Source organism: Cyprinodon tularosa, unplaced genomic scaffold, assembly GCF_016077235.1.
Source record: "Cyprinodon tularosa strain WSP-4 unplaced genomic scaffold, ASM1607723v1 ctg45, whole genome shotgun sequence".
Lineage (NCBI taxonomy): Eukaryota > Metazoa > Chordata > Actinopteri > Cyprinodontiformes > Cyprinodontidae > Cyprinodon > Cyprinodon tularosa.
Genome location: NW_024039174.1, coordinates 794,229 through 821,519, shown reverse-complemented (window position 1 = coordinate 821,519; position 27,291 = coordinate 794,229). Strand labels below are relative to the sequence as shown.

At 39.5% G+C, this 27,291-nt stretch overlaps 3 protein-coding genes across 3 annotated transcripts; 1 reads left to right on the top strand and 2 right to left on the bottom strand.

Moving 5' to 3' along the window:
- Positions 1-6,938: 6,938 nt before the first annotated feature.
- psmb5 (proteasome 20S subunit beta 5) lies at positions 6,939-13,933 on the bottom strand. The gene is made up of 3 exons (XM_038300534.1): positions 13,672-13,933; positions 10,855-11,161; positions 6,939-7,573 (listed from the first exon to the last, which is right to left on the bottom strand). The coding sequence occupies exons 1-3, from the start codon at positions 13,894-13,896 to the stop codon at positions 7,290-7,292; spliced, it is 816 nt and encodes a 271-aa protein (XP_038156462.1). The 5' UTR covers positions 13,897-13,933; the 3' UTR covers positions 6,939-7,289.
- A 433-nt stretch (positions 13,934-14,366) lies between these two features.
- On the bottom strand, positions 14,367-15,539 carry psmb11a (proteasome 20S subunit beta 11a). Its single transcript, XM_038300403.1, has one exon. It carries the CDS (start codon positions 15,375-15,377, stop codon positions 14,385-14,387), a length of 993 nt encoding a protein of 330 aa, XP_038156331.1. The 5' UTR covers positions 15,378-15,539; the 3' UTR covers positions 14,367-14,384.
- A 1,487-nt stretch (positions 15,540-17,026) lies between these two features.
- On the top strand, positions 17,027-26,552 carry prmt5 (protein arginine methyltransferase 5). Its single transcript, XM_038300547.1, has 16 exons — positions 17,027-17,218; positions 17,529-17,647; positions 19,879-19,964; positions 20,122-20,256; positions 20,359-20,471; positions 20,566-20,615; positions 20,711-20,874; positions 20,961-21,122; positions 21,219-21,296; positions 22,424-22,482; positions 23,386-23,508; positions 23,590-23,765; positions 23,892-24,095; positions 25,674-25,784; positions 25,856-25,920; positions 25,996-26,552. Exons 1-16 carry the CDS (start codon positions 17,055-17,057, stop codon positions 26,146-26,148), a joined length of 1,962 nt encoding a protein of 653 aa, XP_038156475.1. The 5' UTR covers positions 17,027-17,054; the 3' UTR covers positions 26,149-26,552.
- Positions 26,553-27,291: the final 739 nt, after the last annotated feature.

The window sequence follows — 27,291 nt, the reverse complement described above, 5'->3', positions numbered from 1 at the left end:
CTTCACTGTTTGTCAAAATTGGTACGCATTTAAGGACTTGGGGATGCTGATTATATGACACCCGGAGAGCCCTCAGGCTGGACAAGGGGCCGCCAGCCGGGAGTCATTACCCAAGCCAAATAGACTTCTCATTTGTTTTGTTGTTTTTTTTTTCCTAGGGATAAAGCATCAACAGGAATAAAGAATGGCCGCAAGATACTCAATCACCAGACGTGTGCACTCCTGTGGTGGGTGTTTTTTTTTTTCTCTCTGTTCAAGATCCAATTATAAAGTCCAAGCATCGAATCAAAGCAAATAACACCTCATATTCAAGGTGTCCCTGAATCAAAAGGAGGGTGTTGGAGCTCAATTATGACTGTTCAGATATGATCAGCTGCTCGGGAGTGAAATCATATATGACCACCTGACAGATGGCATAACGTGGGCACAGGGGTTATTTTCTGACAGTGTGAAAATCATAGTCTTGGCACCTTTCAATGTCGCCAGCTGGTCTTTTTCATCTTGCTCAGTCAAATTTGGGCTAAAAAAAGCTCCTGATTCCTTCGTTTTTGTGATGCCTCGCCAGCATACCACCATCTTACCCCGCCTAGAAGTGTCAAGTTATTATGAAGGCCCGCACAAATAACAACAGCAGCTCTGAAAATACCTGGCAATAGACCTGACAGACACGCTCGACTGTCTACTCTGGCAGCACGCAGGCGTCTGCTGGTCCAGTGCCAAGGTCAGACATAAACACAGAAAGGCGGCTGAGTCCAAACACATAGAAACGGAAAGTACAGAGGAGAAATGTTCTCCTGGTGCGCAACAGGAGAGGCCAAAGGGCAGGCAAAAACATGCACACTAAGACAAACGTGTTTGTGACCTTAAGGTGCAAAACTAAAAGCCTGGTTGCAGATTATGGACACTTTAACGGAGCTGAGCCGCAGGTGGTCACACTATAATATCACTCACTCAAAGACAAGCTGCAATGCCTACTGTTATCAAGATGGACAGGCTCAGTGACTCACATATATATGGGGCACACAAAACTGCATTTTGGATTGGTTGTTTTCATGGTGTTTTAGTAACAACCTTGGTCACTCAGGAATTTACAGGACTACATAACATATCAACCCACCCCCCGTTATACATCATATCAAAATAGGTCAAATAATCTCAAAATGATTCTTTGAGCACGATAATCCATTAATTGTTGTCTATTAAAGCACCTGGATCATCTGAATTTGAAATGAATTGGTATCTTTATTTCGAACATGCAAGAGAGAAAAAAAAAAACAATGTTTAAAATCGCTGGAGAGAGAAACAACAAACAGGGTACCTTCCTTTCCTGAGTTAATATACCTCTATTACATGTGCGAAAAAGAGTAGGAAGAAGTAAAACGTATGTGCTCCTATCCCTTTAATTCTTGTATTTCTTCAACTTACAATATTTATAATTATGTTGGTATATATATCCATATCTATACACACCTACCTACACATTTACATACAAAAAATATATATACACATATACCCTCATACATATAACAAATAAACAAAACAAAAACTTTCTACAATGCTTCTCTATACCTTCCGAAAATAATTTCTTTGTACATTTTTTTTTAAAAGGAATATGTTTGGGCATTGCTTTAGGTTCTCATTTAGTTTTTTCAACAATTTAGCTCCACGAATTGATAAACATAATCTTTTCCTTGTTGTTCTACATCTATTAGTCTTAAAATTTCCCCTTCCCCTTAAATTGTACCCTCCCTCCCTTTCAGAGAACACCTTTTGTATATTCCCAGGCAATATGTTATGTTTTACCTTGAACATGAATACTGCTATTTGGTATTCAATCAAATCATTGTATTTTAGCAACTTAGATTTTATAAATAATGAGTTTGTATGTTCCCGAAGTCCGGCGTTGTGAAGGATTCTTATTGCTCTTTTTTGCATTATGACTAGTGGCTGTAGTGAGTGTTGATAAGTTTTCCCCCAAACCTCTACTCAGTAATTTAAATAAGGTAATAGTAGTGAGCAGTATAGGATGTGAAGTGCTTTGAGATCCAGAATGTACTTAGCTCTTGCTAGGACTGAAATACTTCTGGACAGTTTTGTGTTGATGTGTTTTATCTGTGGCCAACAAACATCCAATGTTTCTATCATGTGGATATGGATCATAAATATGACGATTGTCAAGATATAGTGCAGTTTTGAATGGGAGGCAAACCTTATAGGTACTCTATCATCAGATATGGGAAGTAACGAAAAATTGGCTCGTTACTTTAGTTTTGAATCATTTCAATGGAGTTACCGTTATTATTTTTCACGTCATCAATACCAAATTCAATCTACTTGGATGGGAATCTACGTTGCATTTGACACACCACTACAAGATGAATCGACAGATTCGGCGGTATTCATTCGGGGCAAATAATTGCAGCTTGGTGGCGGTGGCGTTAGCATAGTAGCATGGACGACGAGATGATTGAAAATGAACACAACAGAGATCTAGTTCTATTGGCAGACATCCATTTAAAATGTAGGCAACGGCATGAAAAAAGTGGTTTCTACTTTTACTTTTATACTTTATGTAAATTTACAAGCCTGTACTTTGTTACTTTTACTTGAGTAAAGAAGTTTAATCAGTACTTCCACTTTTACCAGAGTATTTTTTAACACAAGTATCTGTACTTTTACTCAAGTACGGAAAGTGAGTACTTTTGCCATCTCTGTCTGTCATTCAGCTCAATCAGTTTTGCAACTGATTTATTATTATTTAGGTAATACACACAATTCATTAAATGAGCTGGAGTGTTAATGTAAATAGAACTTTGGTACACAAAACAAACAAAATATACATTTTTAAATAGATTTACTGACACTTAATCAGCCAGATTATTGTATAATATGCTGCAAAATCAGTGAATCGAGCTAAACCTCCTAACACCCAATTTTTTTTTCACATTTTACATCCATGATTATAGAAAATCTTATCATAGAAAGCGGCTGTCGAATTGGATTTTCTCCACTTATGCAATGTAGACAATTCCCAGCCATTAGCATGTTAGGTTAGCTTTAATGTTTTAAGGGAAAAGCAGCATCCCCGTAAAACATCAAGGCCAATCTGCAGCTGTTTAGCATGTCTCTGAGCAGCCAAACTTCTCCATCAGCGTGTGCCTCTATTGATGCTGCAGCTACCACCACTTCATTTAACCAGAGCAGTATCCCATACGAGATTCGCTCATTTACATTTATCGAAATCCTATTTCTTTTCCATCTGCCAAGTAGTCACCTGTGAAACTAGTTTTTAACCATCGTTTCAAAGTGCCTCAGCCCTCCATCCAATTCCCTTTATTAGTGTTTACTACAAAGCATAAAAACCAGCGGAGGGGCACCCACTTGCAGTGCTGGTCGTTTTATTGTGAGCACCATGACAGGGTTGGCACAGAACATTGCGCAGGGGGGGAAAAAACTAAAGTGTGTCAGGCAGGAATTAAAGAATAAATTTCCTCTCCCCTCCCAATTAAAAGACGCATTTGTGCAACGTGAGCAGAGGAAGGCAACATTATCAATGAAGGGAAGAAAACACACTGCTACAACTCAGGAGGCACAATTACTGGGGCTGGTGGTGTGCAATTAAATACTGCTATTTAGACAGAGCTACTCCCTGCTAATACATGCAGAACATATAGAGGAGACAAAACGGGCTTTGGTTGTACCTCCAAATCCCAACAGCTGGGGGAACAGATGATGGAAATGTAAACACAAACAGCGGTTTAAAAAAAACAAACATAATTAAAAGGGAGATGGAAGCACTAGCTCTAAATACAGTGCTGATGAAAAGTTTATGTACACACTGATCATGGGTGTTGAATTACTTTTGTTTTTTTATGATCCATTCGAACCATTATTATTCCAGGGCAGAATTACTTTACAACTACCTTAATAAATCATGACAATTAGATAAGGTGCAATTCTCTAATCTAATTATGCTCAGACTAATACATAAAACCTACAAATACACTGCTCTAAACTCAAATAACATGTCCTAGATCTGAAGTAATTAAATATTCTCAATGAATACTGTGTTCTTTATAAAGTTGAAAGTGCTGACAAACAAAATTACAAAAATCCAATTTGTTATCACATGGAGGCTTGGATTTGGAGTCTTACACAAAACTGTATACAAAACGTAATTTCGTTTTGTACAGCTCTCATGACATTTCCGTTTTCTTAAAGTACAGCAGTGATAAGAGAAAAAACCTTAGGGGTGGAACGGTTCACAAAATCCACGGTTCGGTTCGGTTCACAGTTTCGTGGTCACGATTTTCGGTTTGGTATATGTTGATTGTTAGCCTGACATGTTGGTCATGTTGCTGTTAGCATAAACAAAACGTGTTGCACAATGCTTGCACACTGTTGCACTTTTATCCACAACTTTCTTTCCGCCGTCATCGTAGGTCACTCTAAATGCAAAGTGGTCCAATACAGCAGACCTATAAAGTGCTGCTGGCGCGTCTTCCAACTCCTGTTCTTTCCCACTCGCCATACCCACACAATTCTCCACAACAACTGATTTTTTTCTGCTACACCCAGCTAAGCTGCTTCGCTTCTTCTTCTTCTTGTTTACTACTGGTGGTTGGCTTTGGTCGCAGTACCGCCACCTTCTGCTCTGGAGTATACACGCTTCACCTATGAGAAAAAGCATGAACCGAACGCAACACACGCGAATCGAACCAAGACAGTCGAACCAAACGGTTCGGGCGGTTTTCATAAACCGTTCCATCCCTAAAAAAACATGGTGGAAAAAAACGCATTGATATGGTCAGTTTCATATGGAGTCTCTGACATGATTCGGAGTTTTTTCAACATAAAAAAAAGTGGAATAACACTATGCAGGCTGATCGAACTTTGATGCAACATCCTTAAAACAGGTCAAAAATTGTGGCCTCCATGTGCCTGTATGACATCCCTAAAACACCCGGCGCAGTCCTGATAGGTGTTGAGCGGTCTCTTAAGTGTTCTCCTCTCAGACTTGAACAAGAGCAACCTTCAAATCCTAAACAGTCTGTGGTGCAATGTGATGTCAGTGGGTGGATAGAGACATGATGTCCCAGATGTACTCATTCGGATTCATGTCTGGGGAGCAGGTGAGCCAGACCATAGCTTCAATTCCTTCATCTTGCAGGAACTGTTGACACACTCTAGCAAAATGAGGTCTAGCATTGTCCTGCATTTGGAGGAACCAATGGCCAACCGCACTAGCATGTGGTGTCGCAAGGGGTCTGAGGATCTCATCTCGGTACCTAATGGCAGCCATGATACCACTGGCTAACATGGACGGCTGTTTGGCACTCCAAAGAAATGCAGCCCCACATCATTACTGACCCACTGCCAAACTGTTCAAGCTAAAGGATGTTGCAGGCAGCAGATAGCTGTCCACTGTGTCTCCAGACTCTGTCACATATGCTCAGTGTTACCCTGCTTTCATCTATAAAGAGCACAGGGTGCAAGTGGTGAATTTTTCAATCCTGATCACAAACACTAGTTTTTGAATAAATAATAAAGTGTAACATTACATTGTTTTATCCTAATATCAGTGGGCTTTTATTCGTAGTTTAGTGTTTAGTCCCGTTTGTTTCCTAGATAGAACTATGAGCTCAGCTTTCACTGTGATCAACTATGTGCTTTTTTCGTCCATTTGAAATACAAGTTTTCTTCCTGTTGAGTTTTTCCCAGCCTCCACTGCTGCTGCATGCATGCTCGGTGGGATGGATTATACAGTAATCAACCACAAAACGACAGCAGATCTCTAATTTCACATGCTTCTCCAGGAGCGTGTCCTGCAGGTCAATGACTTGATAATCAGCTGGTTTTCCTCAGATGTGAACTTTTTTTTTTACCAATCTGAATGAATGGTCTATGTAAACAGCCTTAAGATCACAGGTGTGTATTGGCATGACATAACTAAACTGATTGGAAACTGGGAGCAGCATATAAATCAGAGGAAAAAAATCCATGCTACAGAAAGTAAGAATAGGTGAAAATAAGGTACAGCGGCATCTGCAATTTTCTTTACAGCACAAACCATTACAGAATAAAGAAGTAATCCTTGAAGATGTAGCATTTCAGTGAATCACTGTACTATTATTTAGTTGGATGTTACTGAGTGTTTTTGCTCCAATCTGAAGGAGTAAACCACCTTCACACTAATAAAAGGATTTACAGCCCTGAAAAACTGGAATAAATTCCACCATTCTTCAGCTTTCTAGGTGTTGCTTTAAGAGCAACATCACCAGGTTTATATAAAAGTCCAAGGATGGAAAAAATCTTCCTGATAGTATAATACCTATGTCACCATGTTTTAAATTTAGAAACAAAATCATCCCATTTTTCATTATTTTAACTAGAGTCTTGCTGGAAAAAAAGCTCCATATTGGCCTCACCTAATGCCTTCTCTCACTGAGTTAACTTCAATCATCCTGGAGCTTATTATTGGCTGTTTGAAGCTGATCTTCCATTTATTTAAACAGTATTTGGTGGTTTACTTTTTCTGGTTTTGATCTCTGAGTTAAAGCACTCCAGAACATTTAGGCAAAGCAGAATGTCGGTTTCTGCACTACTGTTTATATTTTGCCCGCTGCTACCACTTCAACCCAGCCCTTTCAATTAATTTAATTACACAGAATCAGCAGCAAACATGCCGAGACTCTTGGGTTCTAATCAATCTACAAAATGCAACTTAAAAAGCTCTTTATGCTTCAGTATTGTAAATAAAGTAAAACAGTACAGTGCATTCTATTTGATTAAAATTAAAAAATACTTTAGTGCTGAAGAGAAATTAAGAAAAATCCACTACCATGCCTTTCACAGACATGAAAATTTGACCATAAGTGTGATTGATTCGTTCCACTGCTGTCATCTTTCAATGTAAAAGAACAAAAACAGCAACAAAACACGAGAGAAAGAACACATTTTTATTGTAGAAGATATTGCAGTTTTAAAAGGTAGGATCTGAACTGAACAGTACGGTACAGAGGGTGAGCACCACGCTACTCCCACACTGCATTAAGGAAGAATGAATCATTGGCGGCCTCTCTGCAGCCCCTCAAATTATAATCCTTACAAGGTGAGCGGAGCTTACTGCCACTGTTAACACGATACAAAGCTGGAGCAACAAGTAACAGAAGTCGTGAAACTGGAAGGTGGAGTCCTTTTTAATATGTGTTAACCTTTCGAAACATTTGGGTGACTAAACTTTAGAAAACTTTCTTCTCTCCAACCACTCTTTTCTTTTTTCTCATCAGCTACGCTTGTTCTTTGTACTGCTGATGCAGCATCAGCACGTCATCCTGGGAGACCCTCGTCCAGCCTTCACTGTGGACGTGGTACAGGTTGACCTGTCCTCCGCTGTAGGCGTCACGGTATGTCGCCTGGAAGATGGCGCGGCGTCCCAGCTCACAGGCTTCCTCCACCGTCAGATCTTGCCGCAGGCCGCTGTCCATCACGCCGTACGCGTACATGGAGCCAGATCCCACAGCAAACAGGTCGCCACACACCCGGTTACCTTCTGAGTCGACGTAGTACAGCCCTAAAAGGAGAGGAGAGAGGATGGGTGAAGAAGGAAAGGAGGAAGGGTTGAAGGAGTTAAGCTCTGGCAAAAGCTGTAATGATGTACCACAAAACGCACAAGTCTGTAAATGTACGCACTCGCATCTGAAACATCCTCCAGACAGAACATAAGAGCAGCTGCAACCCCTCCAAGTGAAGCAAGGGCTGGCAGATATGAACAGCTGCATCCTCTTAAAGTAAAATGAAGCCGGCCGCGAAGCCTGCTGACAAGGCGCGGCCCATAACGCCGTCTGCCCAGAGGCCGCTCTCTGGAATCTTATTGATTCGCTGCAAACAGGCCAAAAATTAACTATCGACCCATAACCTGAGCTGCCAGGTAACTGCAGCTCACACCTCGCCAGAGACGACAGGCAAAATATAAAATAACACAACCTCTGCTCACATCCTGTTGATATCAGACACACTAAGGAGGGTAATTCGTCGTGTTCTCAGCCTTAGTCAAGCCGCCCCTAACGTAATCCCATGAGCAACGCAGCCCCACAATGCTCCGACGGACACGTGAGGGACAGCTTGCTTCGCACCACACGTCACGGACACATGCACAACATTTTGTTCCACGCCGTGACACACGCTCCCACAGGCCTCGGCTCCAGAGTGACGAGCACCAGCCTGCGAGTTCGCCCACAGACGGCCAAACGAAGCCAGCCTGCGAAAAGGCATGTTTTTTTCCCCCTCAGAAAGCTTTCACAAAGCAGAAACCTGTGAAAAAAAATAAAAAAATGAACAAAAACGGAAACACATGCAGATCAAAATGCACCGTCGCTGATTTTCAGCTTAACTAGTGACAGTCTATTAAAGCTCGAGAGCCACTTGCTTTTCAGGGTGTTGGGAGGAAAAGAGAAAAAAAGCTTAGTGTTGGTTTCAGCTGGCAAATTGCAGCTTCCTAAGCCTGTCGTTAGATTGCCATGATAATCATCCAGCGCCGGCGTATGCACGGGGGTAATTTACCATTCCAAGACCTGCCTGTTCCACTTGGAAGCTGTGAGGGACTCGTTAAAAGCATAATAGGCAGGGAGAGGGAGCTGTAAAGCGGCCCTCTTTTGTCGAGTGGCACGGTTGACGGAGGTGGTAGAGGACTCTTTAAGAGGTCCAAGTTTAGAAGCGCTATGGTAGAGCACACCTGGAGTCTTTGTGGAGCTTTGTTGTCTTTCCCTCCCGCCCTGACGCAGCAGGCGTGTGCACGCTCACGGAGTAGCGCATTTTTTTTAAAGGAGTGACAAAATGAGGCCTGGAAGCAGAGGAAACGCTGGCCGGATGGAGGAAGTTTGCAGCAGCGCCGGCCGGCCAGCAGAGACGACTTCTACTTGATCAATCAGCTGACAGGTGTTTAAGGAGTGCCTCTGTAAGCAGCGGCCAGGAAAAACACTATTTAGATGTGAGCAGAAAAAGATGGCGCGATTAAGTCCCTCTGCTGTTTTTCCCCCCAACAAAATGGCTTAGAGGTTAAAAAAGGGAAGTGATTGTAGTGACAAAAGAAGCCATTACATCACCCTCCTGGGAGCAGCGGTAAAACTATCTGCCACATGGGTCTGACAACGCTTCAGATCACACAGCACCCTTCTTTTCTTTAATGAGGCCCAATTATTCATATGCAACCCTATTACAAGCCCGTCCTGCCCTTGAAAGGAGTCCGTACTTTTCGCTGTCGCCCTTTTCCTCCGTTGAAATAAAAGCCGTTAACTGTACACTGATTACAAGTGTCATAATATGTAATGTTGTTACAGGGAGCCACATTTGTCAAGCTCCTTAGCGTGGCTTTTATTCCGTTTATTTTGCATGCAGCTTAAGACGCTTCATCTGGGGAATAAGTGCTCTTGACGGCGTTGTAGTCGCCCTAATGAGCTTTCTGCCTTATAATGATTGATTTAATTTCCATGACATTTACCTCTCCGCTCAGTCACCACTGAGACGGCAGTGAAATACCGACATATTTACATTACATGACCTATTGGACTCATAACGGGATCATTATCTCCCCAATTGATTGGTGGGGATTTAGCGCATGTCACCAGCATTTGTCGTTGAGCTGCTGGCCCCACAAGATAAAGCAGGCATTGATCGCAGCTTAGCGTCATGGCATTTATACATGTGACCCGATTGTCCAGGATGAGACCCACCGCCCATCATCCAGCTGCACTTTCTCTGGCCCTCAGTCACAGGATCATTGATTTCCCATTACCATGTCACTGTGGCAGCCCCTTTAAACACACCTGGAGATGTAAAGGCCCGCGACATGTGGCATCCAAAATGCACAGCTTGGCATGTAAACAAGGGGAGAGAAAGAGGAGCTGCGGTACCATCTAGTGTCCAACTGGAGGTACTACAATTTTAAACTACTAAATTGAAGAAGAATAAAATAGGTCAAATATCTGTCTAATTTTTGGAAAATTTAGATTTTTTTATTTTGATCTATCAATGTATTCTTTGGGTTTCTTTAGCTCAGAGAGACATCAGTTCATTTCTTTTTGGTCTTAGATATACCCTCGGATCAGTCCTGGAATAATTAGCTCACTGTGTAATTCTGCAAGCTTCAAAACCGTTTCAATGCTTGAATTTTTGTTTCCGTTTATAATAAGCTCGCCTCCCAGATGGGATAATTAAAATAAATCCTAGTTTATAATAGCAATGCATGTCATTTTTGCAGTTTTTATTATTCAATTCAAATATACTTAATTCATCATAATGGAAAATGAATTGATTAAATTACATCTATTAATTTGATTTAGAAGGAAAATATATATTTCTTTCCAAACCAAAGATTTTACTTTTAAGCCAGTTTAAGACTTTTACTGCTCAGAAGTGGAAGGAACACGTTGCATGGTTTTCTAAATTCTATCCAAATAACCTAAAAGGTGTGGCACACCTCTTTACAAAGCTCCCTGGACCAGTATTTCTAAATGGTCATTAGGAAGGTGAACATCTTTCCTGCTTTGAAGCATTTAAGTTAAAAAAAATAAAAAAATCTAAGGTTTTATTTCTTTCTATTTATGTCCATTCATTTTCCATGGTGGCATGATTCTGCCACCATGTTTGATAGGATGGTGTGTTTGAAGCTGTTATGCCATAAATGCTTTACCATTTAGATTTAATTTTGCATGCAAGTAAAAAACTGTATTTCACCATTTAAAATGATTGTCACTCACAAACATTAACGATCAGGTGAATCATTTATCGTCCCGTTCCTAAACTGCATGAACATTTTACAAAGCAGGGTGTGTGCAATGCGACTGCAGTATTTACCAGGCCCTCTCTTGTCCCAGCCACACACCATGGTGCCCATGCTGAGTCCCATGCCTTTGTACTGGTACACCATGTTGGCCAGCAGTTTGGAGGCGGCTGCCACAGAGATGCGCTCTTTGTTTCGCAGCTCGTAGATGCGGCACTGGCGGGCCAGTAGGCGCTCCCAGAAGCTGCAGTCTGCTGCGCCTCCAGCCATGGTGCCCAGGAGGTAAGGGTTGATCTCGATCACCTTCTTCACCGTCTGCGAGGCGATGTAGGAGCCCGCCGTGGCCCGTGAGTCCACCGCAACAATGACTCCATGCTGGAACTGAAACACACACAGACATGTTGACGAAGCTTAAGTAGAGACTGATTTCTAACCCGTATAAACCTCCATGGTAGTGAACTTATGAATTGGATAAAGACCTGATGTATGACATGAGCCTAAGTGATGGAGCGTCTCTTCTGTAGGGACAGGCGTAGTGAATCTACAGCATAGTTAGGCTTCCAACAGACCAACTCGATCGGTGTGCAAAGAAACTCAAAGTTACCAAATCAGCTACTGATCCATGATTCTGTGTTTGAGTTAGGCTCACAATGCTAACATTTAAACTCACCATCGATACACAGGAAAATACTCAATACCAGTTTTGATACCATGGGAGTAAAAACAAAAAGGGACAAATAATTAAAGGCATAAAAATCTCACCTCTTTTAATCTCAACATAGAGAGTACGTATCAACAGAATCACAAATTTTATTAGTTCAATAAGTGTAAAAATAAATAGTCCAAATACGACACAAAAGGACAATAATTTAAGGTGTTTTTATTTAGAATTTTTAATCTGCAAATAATTAAAAAATCTTAAACATAGCAAATCTATGCAAACAGCACTTGTATTTTGTATCAATACCACAACATATCAGTATTGTATCAGGATACTTTTCCGAGTATAGATACTTTTAACAACCTTAGTGTAAGAGGGGCTAAGTGTTTTAATTTTGTATATTTCCTTTCCTCTTTGAGCAAATGCAGTGTAATGGAAGAATAAAGATGTAGCCTAAAGTAAACCTGCAATAAATATGAGAAACTTGTTTACAGCTAAACCAAAAAGGCACCAGATAATCAGTAAAAATTCTGCTCTTCCTTCTAAAAACTATTACCAAATTATTTATTTCAGGAATCAAAATAAACCTTTATACTTACAGATGTATTAGATTTTTTACTTCATCCAAGCAACTTAATATAAGTATAGGATTGTATTGCCTTAGTAGTTGTTGAAGACAGAGTGTCAGGTGAATGTTAAATATGGTTGTGTTTACTTGAAATGTAGTCAGTGCTACCGATCATTAATGATTTCTTTTACATAGGAAGAGCATTTGCCTGAGTTGTAACTGCTAATCCTTTAAGAATAACAAAAGAAAGAAAAAATAAAAATTTAGATTTACATTTATCATTCACTTACATTGTTTAAATTCAGCTAATAAAGAAAAAGGAAACATGTTTATGTCTCTTTAGATGGAGAATATCCTCCTTCTCCATAAGGAGGTATTTCAACTTCTGCTTTGGCTTCAAAAACTCAGCAAAGAATAAAAAGATGCAGTCTATTAAAAAGGTCAAATTCTTTTAGATTAAGGAGACATGGATCTGTAGTCTCCTACAAGTCCTAATGTGCAGGTTTGGGGATCTTTCTACATAAAGTTAGTTTTTCCACCCGACTCCTAAAAACATTGATCTTTACTGTGGTGTAAAGACGATTCAGCAAAAGCATGTTAACTTTTCTTACACCTTTTTTTCCTATACAAGATTATGTATAGAGCAAGGTGATTAGAAATAAAAATTTCAAAGATGTAACAATTACACACAGGGATAGCAAATAATGGTGGTTTTAATGGTTCAGTGCCACGGAAGAAGGAATTATGCGACAGATTAAGAATAAATAGATTTCGTTCTTAAATCATTAAATAAATACCTAGATCTTTTAATCCATTTGTTATTTACAATCAAGCTTAGTATGAGGGATTGCATTTGAGTCGATGAGTCGATGCAATCAACTGGTTTTCCTTAGAAAACTTTGAATCAATTTGACTGTATGATCTGGTGAACTGTGAAGTGCCTTGAGATGACATGTGTTGTGAATTTGCACTATATAAATAAACTGAATTGAACTAAATATTTTACTTATTTGGATCATGGGCTTTTTTGTATCATAAGGGATTATGATCAAGGCAAAACTTGATGTGAAATAGTTTTTTTTTTTTTGCTAGAAATAAATGTCAGAAAGTAAATAAGTAATTAAAGCACAGCCTGAATCCGAGACATGCAACTGTCACTTTTTGTTTTAAAATGTGATTAAAATTTATCAGAACAATGAGGAAGGAGAATCTATACTGCATTTGCGTGTAAATACTTAATTAAAAAAAACATTACTGATGAAAATATAGCATTAGTTCATAAACTGTCTTAAATGACTCAAAATGCAATTTTATTAGGATGAAAGTTAGTTACATGTTTATAAACGATTACTAGCTGAAATAGATGACAGACTGTCAAACTAATGTAATTCAATGGGGGGAAATGTGACGTTTAAATACATAAAGAAGACATTCATAATATAGCTCTTTATATAAGAGTACATTTCATTATAACAGTAATACGATGCATGAGAAAGCAGTTTGTAGCCGAGCTAGCCGTAGCATGCTAACGTTTCGGTCATTGTTTGATGTTAGCACCTGTGTATTAGTTTATAACAATTCTAATTTATCTGTGGGTGGTATGTACAATTGGTTTGACGCTACAGAATGCATCTAGCCACAGCGAGGGAATATTGAACTCACCTTAAATGCTAATGTGGTTGTTCCGTGGAGAAACTCTATTTTCCTTTCAACGCCATCTTCATCCGCAGCGAGCAGCGGGTTCTTAACGGAGAAACTGAGACTTTCTCCCGGTACGGCCTCATGTTCTCCTTCGGTCAGTTCGGAACCGCAGCTGAAAGCGAACGGCTGCCGATAATCAGATGAAAAATCCGCACAATCACTGCTTAACACACTAGCAAGAGCCATCTTTGAAAGACTGCTATGAGCAAGCAACTTCCGGCTTCAGTAGGAAGACTTGTGCTCCGTGGTTTTAAAAAGCCCACAGCGCCACCGTGTGGTCGGGAAGTGATACATTCACTAACACAGCTGGCGAAAAAAATAAAATATTACAATGATTTAAATGTTTAAAGTCTATAAACAACCTTTATTTGGTTATCCTGAAGGTTAAATAGAACAAAAATTATTTGAATTTTAAGGAACCTTCAGGAAAATGTACTTAAAGCTTTCCTGAATACTATCTATCACTGTGACAAAAAAAAAATCCTTGAATATTAGTTACTATTTTTGTGATGCGATATATAAACCATTTAAGATTAGGAAATATTTGCTAAAGTTAAATAAATATTATCTAAAGTCTAATAATTTAATGTTAACACCAGTTCCGCCTTTATTTAGTTAATCAGCCTGGGTGTATAATACCATCTCCAATGCCTAACACAGTTCCAGTGTTTGATCTAACTGCTTTCCATTGTATCGTTTCTTTTCTCTCCTCTTCTGTGTTTCGATTTTCTTTCCATGTCTCTATAATATTCTTCTTTCAGGTCCTCTCTGGGTCTTTGTATCCATCCCTGGGATGTTACATGGAAAAGGTCCACGTTATTTCCAGAGTAGGCATCCCTATGAGTGGCTCTGAATACTGCCTCTCTAGCCAAGGAGATGGCCTCTTCTTTACTCAGGCTCCAACTCAGACCTCCATCCAGGACTCCATAAGCATAAGGAGACCCTGATCCAACAGAGATTATGTCTCCTTGCAGTCGGGCACCGTCGCTGCACACGTAGATAACCTTTGGACCACTACTTTGGGATGAAGGGTTTACATCAGCTGGTAAAGATGGGTTATCCAAGTTGTGAGCCATGCCAAAGCTGCCACCTTCCTTATCCCACCCGCACAGAGTGAGAGCCACACATACATTAGTGCCTTTAAATGGATGCAACATACAGGAGAGAAGCTTGGCAGAGCCTCTGATGGAGAGTCGACGCTTGTGCCGCAGTTCGTATAATCTGATCTCTCTAATCAGAATGCGCTCCCAAAGCATGCAGTCTGCACCACTGCCTGAGGAGGTGACCACCAAATGGGAGTGAATAGGGGTAATCTTATGCACAGCTGGACAGGCGACGAGCCCCCCAGCGCTTGCTCTTGTGTCTGCTGCTGCAATTACTCCACCTTGGAAAACAAAACCCAGGGTTGTTGTTCCATGAGTCAGAGGGAAAGGCCTTTCCACTGTCGGCGAATAGTTTGATGGTGCAGAACGAGATGTGGACCTGCTGATGAAAAGGTTGGTCGGAGGGAAAGGTGGCATGAAAATGTGCTGTGGAATCCCACTGTTTATCTGTGTTGTCTTCAAGCTTTCCAACTCAAGGTTGTGATAATCTGTCTCTAAAGCTGACAAAGGAAACCACCGCTGCAAGGGCTTGTCTTTAAAACTACAAATATCCTCCAAGGCCATACTAGTGTCAATAAAGCTAGTAGGGTGGGTCACCAAATTAGTACATCCTTTGAAATAAAACAGAAGATAACAATTCGAAAATAGACTGAAGAGGTGGCAAAAATCAGACAAATGTACGTTTCCCAAACCCAACTAGGTTGTCGACGAATTGTTCCTGCAAAGAAAGACTACTTTCATGTCTGCTCCTAAGTGCGTCCTTTTACCCTTTTATAGCTCTGCAAAATCTGACAGCTTGCACAGACGCACAAACATATCTGTAAGTGATATTTTGCATTTCATGCTGTGAATTAGATATGATGTGAAGCCTCTTTCTGCAAAGCTTTCAATCTTAGCAGTGTGTGTGAGTGTGTACATGTCCATTTGTGGGTGGGTAGATAGATAGATAGATAGATAGATAGATAGATAGATAGATAGATAGATAGATAGATAGATAGATAGATAGATAGATAGATAGATAGATAGATAGATAGATAGATAGATAGATAGATAGATAGATAGATAGATAGATAGATAGATAGATAGATAGATAGATAGATAGATAGATAGATAGATAGATAGATAGATAGATAGATAGATAGATAGATAGATAGATAGATAGATAGATAGATAGATAGAGTGTATTCTTTAACTCTTCACTATTATGTTATTCTTATATACTTTTGTAAGGTCCACATTTGTGTGACCATTTTTTCTAAAAGCTGTACACCAACATTTCCCCATTGTGGGACAATAAAGTGATTTTCTATTCTATTCTATTCTATTCTATTCTATTCTATTCTATTCTATTCTATTCTATTCTATTCTATTCTATTCTATTCTATTCTATTCTATTCACACACACACACCTACTCCTTCTGCTATTTGTAGTGATGACCATGTGTTGCCTCCCATTCATTTCCTTCCATTGATTTTCAGACATTTTTAACCCTTTCTATGCCCTAACCCTAAAACTAACCCTAAACCTAACCGTTACAATGCCTTCCTCACCCTAACCCTAAATCTAACCCAATTGACACCTTCGCCCTAAACTTGACCAGCAAAATGTCCTCACTTTGCAACAACTGGTCCTCAATTTGATGACAAATTTGGAAAAATGGTCCTCACTCTGACAGGTACACACACATATGCATTCAAATATATATATATATATATATATATATATATATATATATATATATATATATATATATATATATATATAATGTCAGAAGCTTTTTTGTTGTTGTTTCATCTCTTTCTTCACTGCAATAAACAATCATTTGATTATTTATCCAATTTAATAACACTTTATTGGTTCTAAATAGAATAGTATGGAATAAGGCATTGTTATAACTCTTTTTACTTGCAGTGTGGGGCAGGAAGGATCTCATGCAGAATGGTAAATTACTATTTTATGTTGTAATGCAAAAATGAAAAAGACAATGTGAAAAAAGGGACATTTCTGAACGCTATATGTTTTCCTTTTTAAAAAAAATCACGTGTCTAAATTAATTATTCACACATTAGTTCACTTATTTTACCGAATACGGGAAAAAGACGAAAGTCCTTAAAACTGGAATTATCAACTGCTGATTAACGCGATAATTTACGAGATATGAAACTGGAGTCCATGGGAAGCCATTTTGGCTCCAACTTCCGCCTCCCGTAAAGCCTGCCAGAAGTCCTTTTGGATCCAAAATGGCGCCAGTTTCCTCGAAAGTTAGCATGTATCCTTGCTCGGTTGGACAGAGAGAGACTGAAGCCATGGCGTCCGCCAGTACAGGGAGCAGAGTGTCCTGCGGGAGAGATTTGAATTGTGTGCCAGAGATTGCTGACACTTTAGCCGCAGTTGCTAAACTCGGGTAAGGAAAGTGTTTTTCTCTGTGTGTGAGTTTTTAGATGTATTACGGCAGTTTGCGCTTGTTGGTTTTTGTGTCAGAGCGTGATGCTGGCTAAGCTAGCCGGCGAGTTTACAGCACGTGCCCCAATCATAACGATGCTTGATGTTGGTCTGAAGTGTTAAAAAACAGCAATGGGGGGGGGGCGCGGTGTTCACTTTTATATTTCTTCATACGGTTAAAGCTTATTTGAAATGTGTTTCGATGTTTTTCCAGGTTTGTATTTTAAACCTATCGGTGTGATTTAAGATGCTTTCCCTCCTCCTGTGTGCAGGTTTGACTTCCTGTGCATGCCGCTGTTCCACCCGAGGTTCAGGAGAGAATCTGAGTTGGATCCCGCTAAAAGCAGACTGGGGGCCCAGACTCGTTCAGATCTGCTGCTTTGTGGAAGAGGTTAGTCTGGCAACCTACTTTTAGTCATCAAACCAAGCTACTATAAATCTCAGAAATGTCCTTTTCTACATTATAGTTAGTGATCATATTCCTCATTTTTATATAATTAAAAATTCTTCCCATGACCTTTATAAACTGAAGAAATGTGTAAGCAATACTACATGATGCTAATTAGAGCAGGGGTCTTCAACGTTTTCCAGGCCAAGGACCCCCAAACTGATGGTGAGATGGAGCAGGGACCCCCCTAATTATATATATTTTATGAAATTGTGTTATATCAAACTGGTCCTATAGTTACTGTATTACAGATGGAGTAATGTAACGAAAGTAATCTAGCCCTGGGATTATTAAAGTATTTCTGATTCCTGGTTGATGGGACAGGTGTTGTGAATGAAATGGTGCCCAGCTTGAAAGAGCTCCTGTGTGTCTCTGAATGTGTGCATTGATGACTGAAAGACATCTGCCTCCATTTATCTGTTTACTGTTAAATTTACGCTAATGTGGATTTAAAGATATTTCAATTAGGGGAATATAAAAGAAGTGTAATCAACCAAAACTTTCGAGACCCCCATGCAGTACCTCCGTGGACCCCTAGGGGTCGCGGACCCCCTGTTGAAGACCCTAGAATTAGAGAATGCATTTAAAAAAAAATTTGTCTTGTTTTTCCAGGTATTATCTAATCCTAGCCCAAATCAAAAGCATTGAACTTTGATCACAATTTTAATTAACATGTTTTCAAATTTGCTTATAGTTTTGATTGGGTTATTATTCGCTAGGTATTCAGCTTTCTCTATTGCAGAGATTGGCTGATCAAATTATTGACTGATTACTGGTGTGGTACTTTTTGAAATTATCTGACCTGCTTAGGGCTGAGAATTTGTAAGATTTTCAGGATTCTGATCCCCTTATCTATTCTGTGAAACGATTCGATTCTCTTATGGATTCCGCTTAATGAAAAAGCATTACTATACAATTTCGGGAAACAAACCCATCTCCCCCTGATTTAAATAAATGAGCGTCACCTTTCTCTCGCTCCCTGAACTGCGGAGCAACTTTGTAGCATGTTTCGTTACATCCATTGAAATAGCTAGCATCATGCAAGAATTCCAGCTACCAGTAGTTCTAATTAAACATGCTAGCAATGAAGGGCTGGATTAATGAAAAAAGGCACACTCGCTTGATAACCCCAAACAGAGGTAGGAAATTGCTTTATTTCCAGAAATGACATATGATTTACCAGGAACCACATTAAGCCCAGCCAGTGATATAAAACTAGCTCCTTACCACCAGAGTTTCCTTCCATGCTGGATGTAACTTTAGCTTCTGTCTGGAATGCATCAAAAAGACGGCATTCGTTAAAATGTCTGCCATGTTGTGTGTGCAGGTGTTTCTGCATGTTGGATGTATTTCCTCCCCCAGATGTAATCGCCACTTTGCAATGATTGCAAAGCGCCTTGTTGCCATCTTTCTCTTCCTTAAAATAAAGCCAAACTTTCGATCGCTTTACCCAATGGGGCGTCCTTTTTTTTTTTTTTTTGCTCTTCTAGACTTAAGCCTGGTCATGTCGTACTTGCTTACTGAATGCCGTGCGTAACTCGCGTAAAAAGCGGCGTGCTGCCCAGCGTTAAGGGAACCGTTAAGCGAGCTGCCAAAAGGTGCCACGGAATTGGAACACACAGAACAGGTTCTAAACAGGAACCGGTTTTAGATTCCCATCCCTAGACCTGCTGATGACTATTTCAGCCGCCTTAGCTCAGTGTGTGCACATTTATATTAGAAGGGTTGATTTCTCGATGTTTCAAGAATAAGTCTTCGTATGCATTTCATTGAGAGTGCAGACCTCTGCCCTAAAGGCTGATGCATTTTAGATTATTTCCTTTCTGCCACAGCCTTGAGAAGATGATGATTTCATGTTATTTTTGCAGAGCTATCAACATTAACACGCACTGCTTCACTCCCATTATGTGCAATCTTCTTGTCACGGTTAGTAAGACAAAAAGCTTGATCCATTCCTGTGACATTGTATCAGAGAGGAAATATAAGATATAATGGATATATTGGTGGAATAATCTGGCTCAGGTTAACAGCATGTAATAACTTCCATTAGATGACTGAAATAATTTAGTTTTATGAGGATTTAATTGGTTTTTAGCACATGGGGCAAATCTATAGTATGGAATTGTATTATTTCAGTTTTTAAATATGTTCTTAAATTATGTGTCCCTTTTTAGACTGGAATACTCTGGTTGTCGGGAAGCTCTCTCAGTGGATCGATGCAGATTCAGAAATCGAGACGAATCGCAGGAATTCAGAAGCTGTAAGTTCCTCAATCTCTGCAGAATTTTGGAAAATCTTTTCCTCTAAAGCTGTTGTCATCCTTCTCTCATATCTTTGCTTAACTTGAATCCTGGCTTTTATGTCAAAAATCTTCACTTTATACCATTAATCTTTTCCTTCTCTGTGTTTCTCTCCAGGCTCTGGCACAGGAGCTGAACTTTTCAGCCTACCTGGGTCTCCCTGTCTTCATGATCCCTCTAAAGGGTCCCAATAATGCCAATCTAGCTCGAATGCTGCTGAACCACATCCACACTGGACACCACACCTCGAACGTAAGAAACGGCACCAGGGAGACCGTCAGACGCCTGTAATTGGATTTGATGTATTAGTCCTGAGCTCCTGATTTAACCCCAGCTAATGTTTGCGTTCATTAGTTCTGGATAAGAGTCCCGTTGTTGGCACCGGAAGACACGCGGGAGGATCTGATTGAGAACGAACCCTCACCCTGTGTTGATGAGACGAGTGTGGACGAGAAAACCTGGATCTGGTTAGTTTTTTTCTTCCACTCCCTCTTTATCTGACTTCAGATTTAATCTTCTAAAAACTCTGTCTCAGTTTCTTTTTTTCTCTTTGTTCTGTAGGTGGCACTCATTCAGGACTCTGTGCGATTACAACAAGAGGGTCTGTCTTGGTGAGAGAACACACGGGAAAGCAACAATTTAAGGCTTTAAAAATGATTCAGATCCTTTCTTCATCTGAGAATGTTCTGCTTTTCTATTCCTGCAGCTATTGAAGTTGGAGCAGACATGCCTTCAGACGCTGTGATCGATAAGTGGCTCGGAGAGCCGATCAAAGCAGCAGTACTTCCAACAAGCATCTTCCTAACTAATAAGAAAGGATTTCCTGTTTTGTCGAAAGCTCATCAGAGGATAATCTTCCGGCTTTTTAAGGTCTGATATAACTGCCAGTCGCTTGGTTGAGCAGCCTCATCTCAAAGTTTCTTTCAATTAAAGAAAAAAAACAAATTTCCTTCCAGCTAGAGGCTCAGTTCATCTTCACGGGCACCAGTCGGCACACTGAGAAGGACTTCAGGTCCTACCTGCAATACCTGGAATACCTCAACCAGAACAGGCCTGCGCCTAACGCCTATGAGCTCTTTGCCAAAGGATATGAAGACTACCTGCAGTCGCCTCTCCAGGTCATTAACTATGATTTGTCCTTCATTTGTATTGATTGATTTTGTTAATAAACTTTTTGATCAGTTGCTAAAGCCCCCTTTTCTATCCCTCATTAGCCCCTTATGGACAACTTGGAGTCTCAGACCTATGAAGTGTTTGAAAAGGATCCCATTAAATATTCTCAGTACCAACAGGTGAGGCAGCGGTCACAGTTGGATTAATAAACTGCTTTTCTCCAAGGATTCAGAAAACTGAGCAGCTTTTGTCCAATAGCCAAAAATATTAAATCTAATAGACGTAACTTTTTAAAAATTTAAGTTAATTGAGCAAAAATTTTACCTTTGAGAAAAGGGAAATTTGTTTAGATGATTCAAGACTTTATTTTCTTTTTGGAGCCATTGTAGCTGAAATCTCTTGGATGCTTTTCTGTATAATCAAAAGCCTCAAACTGTTTTTTATCGCTGTTTTGATGCTGGTTTGAATTAAAGCATAACTTTTCCCTCTGTATCGGAGACACAGGCAGCAAACCACCACAGTAGGCATGGTTAATATTAGGGATGTCCTGATCCAATATAAATATCGGTACAATATTAGTCAAAAACTGATAATGGATTTTATCGGCCAGCATCTAAAATCTCAGATAATTTCCTGCTGATGGAAACCCTTTCTCTCTGATAAAAGTTTCTGGAACCCAGTTGTTAATTTAACATGGACCAGTTGTGTTTAAACCTGGTTTCCAGTAATTTAAAAACATTAAACAAACAAAGTCATTATTATTATTTTTTTAGTTAAGGCCTTAATTGACATTAAAATTCATTAAATGATTATCATTGCATTTAAAATGCTTTATTAAAAAAAACAATTTCGTCAGATATATCACATAAAACCGGTTCCACATGCTTGCGCAGAACTGCTTCCGGTTGATCGCAAAGCCGTGTGCTTGGAAAAGAAGCTCGAGGCAGAGAAAAATGCCAGAGAATGGGAAAATGCTAATTTAAACAAAAGTGGCTGGAAAACAAGGAATCCAGGACATGGCTTTAGCCCGCCGACTGTAAAGATGGCGAAGGATTTTGCCGTGTTCTGCAGAGGTGACAAACTAGTGACAAACGACTTTTAAATTTAAAGTATTATTTTGCTGATTGAGACCAGTTTGATGGTATCGTTGTTATTTTGATAGTAAATTGGATTTAATTTTGCTGTCATAGCCTGTACTTTAGTGATCTTAAGACAGTAATTTAACAAAGATTTGGATAAATTCACATTGAAAAAGCCTTTTTGGCTCATTGAACTGTCTTTTATGGTTTTATCTCTTTTCTTTCAGGCTGTGTATAAATGTCTGTTGGACAGAGTACCAGAGGAGCAGAAAGACACTAATGTTCAGTAAGTAGGACGCTTTATGTATTTCTGTTAAAGTACATAAGGATTTGAGTTAATGATTTATAGCTACTCCTACCTTCATTACCATCGTCTTGTAATTACTGTGCTTTAAAAAGAAATAACACATTTTTTTGTTATACAAAATTTGTTTGTGTTTTTTTTTTTTTTTTGTATCTTTGCTAGACTGGTTGATTGACTGACTTTAGTGATCTCAGTGGAAAAATGTACCTGTTACATCGACTCAAATAGTCAAAGAAGGAGAATGTGCCAAAGGAAGAAAACCAACAGAATATAGTATTGGTGTAACTATTCAAGTTTTGTAAACGTAAACTGGAGTTTAAATTGAAAGCAGACATCTTTCCCATCTACAAATGGACAAAATGCTTCTCTTTGCAGCTTTTGTAAACGAGAAATTGTCACTGTTTTAGCGGGCGGTATTGTTTTTTGTTTAGTTGTTTTTATATTTTAGTTTTATTTTTTTTAGGACATAGTCAAATCAAGTTTATTAGTTTGAAAAAGTGTTTTTTGTTTTAGTGCTGCAAGAGGTAAAAAGAAAATTCCATATTGCACTGAAACTTGGATAGAAACCAAAAAAGTAAAACATACTTTTTGCAACTTGCATATCTTTACACAAAGTTTGGATTGCATTTTTGTTTGCTTCCTCTGAGTAAAGACTTTAACAGCAGAGGTAACAGCTGCATCTTTTTATGGGTGTGCCACCACGACAGCCTTCTTTTTTTCTTTTAAGTGTCTCCTATCATCATAAGTTTGGGTTATTTTGATGAAGAATGGGTGAAGGTTTTAATCTTCAATCGGCGGCGCTGCCTTTAAGGCACTCTGCTTTAAAGCTTCCTATAAACACCTCAATTACCGATTGTTTTCGATTCTTTCTTTTTGTTCATATAGGGTGTTGATGGTGTTGGGGGCAGGAAGGGGTCCCCTGGTTAATGCATCGCTGCGAGCTGCCAGACAGGCTGACCGAAAGCTGAGAGTATATGCTGTTGAGAAAAACCCCAACGCTGTCATAACGTGAGTACAGCTGCTTCAGTTCAGTGTGCATGCCTATTGAAGGGGAATAGATGTTTGAGTGAAATGCCTTCTGTTGAGCAGGTTAGAGAACTGGCGCTTCGAGGAGTGGGGTGAGCAGGTGACCGTGGTGTCGTGTGACATGCGGGAATGGGAAGCACCAGAGAAAGCTGATATCATCGTCAGCGAGCTACTCGGATCATTTGGGGACAACGAGCTCTCCCCAGAGTGCTTGGATGGAGCGCAGCACTTCCTCAAAGGTACTAATACAGAGTCTTTCTGCAAAGCTCAGTGTCTCCCCAGGATATACAAGAAGCCTTTATTCTACTCCATTACCTGCATTACCTACTTCCTTGGTTCATATATCATTTTCCTTTTCAATATAGATGATGGAGTCAGCATCCCCTGTTCCTACACGTCTTACCTGGCTCCTCTGTCTTCCTCCAAGCTATACAACGAAGTTCGCGGGTGCCGGGAACGTGACAAGGACCCAGAGTGCCATTTTGAGACACCATATGTTGTTCGACTTCATAACTTTCACCAGCTGGCTGAGCCTAAACCCTGTTTCACTTTTACACACCCCACAAAAGGTAGACATCCAGGACATCATAGCAGCACTCCATAATATGTTCATAGAGCAAGCCTACCAGTTATGGGTAGTATGTATTGTAATCACGATTTTTCTTCATCAAATCATTTAATGTTAACTATACACTATTGCCAAAGAAGTCACGATTTGATTCGAATCACGATTCACAGGCCACAATGCGATTCTATCACGATGCATCACGATACTTGAATTATTGCGATGCAATGCAATATTTTCTCCTCCATGTTTTGTTTTTGAATGACTCGGCACAGTATCCCGCGGCCGGAAATGCTTGTGACACAAGGCAGCGTGCGTCAACACATTATCAGCGACATCTACTGAACTGAAAGTTGTATTACACTTGTTTTTGGCTGATGTTCGCCAACCATTCATGCAATTTTATTTATTCATTTTTTAAAATTAATAATCGATTCTTGGCATCAAGAATCGATGCAGTAGATCACGAAAATTAGAATCACGAGGCATCATCACGATTATTTTGCACACCCCTACTATACACCATAACTTAGGGGTTTAAAAGCTTTTTTTAAGAAGCTTAGGCATTTTCTCTGACACATATTGAGTGAATTTCACATTTAAAAAAAATGTATCAAGACAGAAAGATTACGATCTCATACTCCTATTTGGAAATAAGCATTTTTTTTTTTTATTCCATAATAAAACATCGCTCAGTCCTGTGAACAACCTAGTGGCAGCTAGAAGAGAAGGCTGCAAATTTACTCTCAACTAGCTGTACCGTTAACCTGATTCTGCCAGATGGATTTGCTCCGCATATCCATCTGGAAACCTTCCGTTGAAGTAATTTTGGGAAGGGGCGAAAATACTGGTTAGCTGATTGGCCTATGTTGGTGATAGACGGGCCAAATAAACCAATCAGATCAACAAAGCATATGACGTACTAACAGAACGACGACGAAAACACAACCACAAGCCAGGCTACTCTTGCCGAAACCAGTCGGGAGAAGAGCAAAAATATCTTTTCCTCTGAGAAAAGCCTCCAGAGCAGTGTTTTGCTCTTCTTCCAGTGAACAAATACTTATGTAATTCTGATAAAACTTGCTCAATAGCCACGCTAATGCTAGTTTCATCGGCTTTAGACTGAACTATCGCGCTTCTCGTTGCGTCACACCTCAACCCGCCTCAAAGCCAACGCTGATTGGACGTTCGTTTGGTGAACGGCTCCAAATTTTCTTAAACGGAGAGTCTCCAGACTGATTAGTGAGTGAAACCTTGAAAGCTCGCGAGATCAGGATGGTCTCACGAGGCTACTGTAGCGTCCTCTTAATCTTTAAAACCAGTAACCATTTAGTCAAAGCAACATCTTTTTGTTTAAGAAAGAGGAAAATGTAACTTAATAGCATAGAACTAGAACGCATAGACTGTTCATTAAAGATTACCTCTGTTTATCCAGCTTGAGATGTTGAGTCTTTACAATCTTAACACACAGCCCATCCCTAACTTGCTCAGTATTTTTATTTTTTTGAGGTCTTGAAAAAGGCCTCTGGACTATTGACGTGCATTTCAAAGCTTTTTAATGAATAACCTTTTGTTCTTTCAGACATGAATAATAACCGTTACCAGTGTCTTCGGTTCTCTGTGGATTGTAACTCTGTGCTCCATGGCTTTGCTGGCTACTTTGAGACCACTCTGTACAAAGATGTCACACTTAGTAAGTTGACGGAGTAACGAGGAAGTAATACATAATTCATAAGCTTTAGCTGATTAATTTGTTTGTTGCAGGTATAAAACCAGACACGCATTCACCTGGAATGTTCTCCTGGTTTCCCATTCTGTTCCCACTCAAAGTAAGTCATTTCCATCCATAATCAAAATGAAGACATTCTGATCTCCAGACTAAACATTGTTTGGGTTTCTGACAGCAACCCATCTCCATATCCCGGGACGATGACGTCACTGTTCGATTCTGGCGCTTGAACAACGGGAAGAAGGTTTGGTATGAATGGGCTGTGACGGAGCCCTCCTGCTCTGCCATCCACAACCCAGCTGGCCGCTCCTATACCATCGGGCTGTAAACATCAAGAATCCTCAGACCTGTTAGACATTTACTTCTGTTTTTTTAGTTGGACTCTGTGGTTATTTGCACCTTCTTTTTATATACCCAAAAATAAATGTGGATTTGTCCCACTTTGAATTTGTAGAGGAGGAATGGCTCGTCATCTTTCAGATCAGCAGCCCTCACTAGTTTACCCGTTTGGGTCGTCCTCCATGCAGTTATGGACAGCAAGTGTGACCTATATTACATTTGATTCCAACGGGACCTTTGCCTTATCAAACACATTCCAGATGATCCATACAAATGTCCGCATAACATCGACACACCCTGTAACGTCAGGAAAGTTTCTCTTTTCAAGTCATCTATTTGGTGTATGCTCCTTGTTTGAACATTTTGAATTAAAAATAAAGCACTGTAATGTTCTGAGTCTCAGTTATTTTTTAGTATGGTGTTTAAATGTATTGAATTTGGATTTGCCAGTTAACAGTGAAGGATTTAATTGTTAGTAGGAAGCAACTAGTTAAATTTAGTCACTTTTACTTGAGTTAGTTTATAGGAAAATATGCCTGAGTACACTCTAAAAAAGAATATGCTGGTTCAACTTAAAAAACTTGATGTAACAATTTGCATAATTTTTTTAAGCTATTTCAATTTAGCCATAATTGAGTCAGTGCCACAAGATTTGTCTGGTTAGGCAAATTCATTTACTTTAGCAAAGGCGACATGATTTACTTTGTTCTTTACAAGCTTAATTAAGTTGAACCAACTTAATTTCCTTTAGTTATGGAATTGATTTATTTTCATTTGATTCTACTCAAAAATGTCCATGCAAATTGTTACCTCATTTTTTTGGCGTAATATTAACTTATTTATCTAAGTTAGAATAAATGCCACGTTCAAATTCCAGGCTTATGAATGGTTTATCCAAACATGGCTGCATATTGAAATGTTTAGTCCCCATAAAGGAAATGCTATCAAACAGGCCAGTAAAACTGTCATGCTGATCAGACTGATAAATTCTTTGTATTACTGAAACTGCAGTTTTTTTAACAATAGGTAAACTATAGCTGAACTCTAAATTACAAACATACACTTTGAACATCAAACATTCTTTATAGTATGTTATTGCAAACAACAGTGCAACAGGATGGTCTAACTCAGA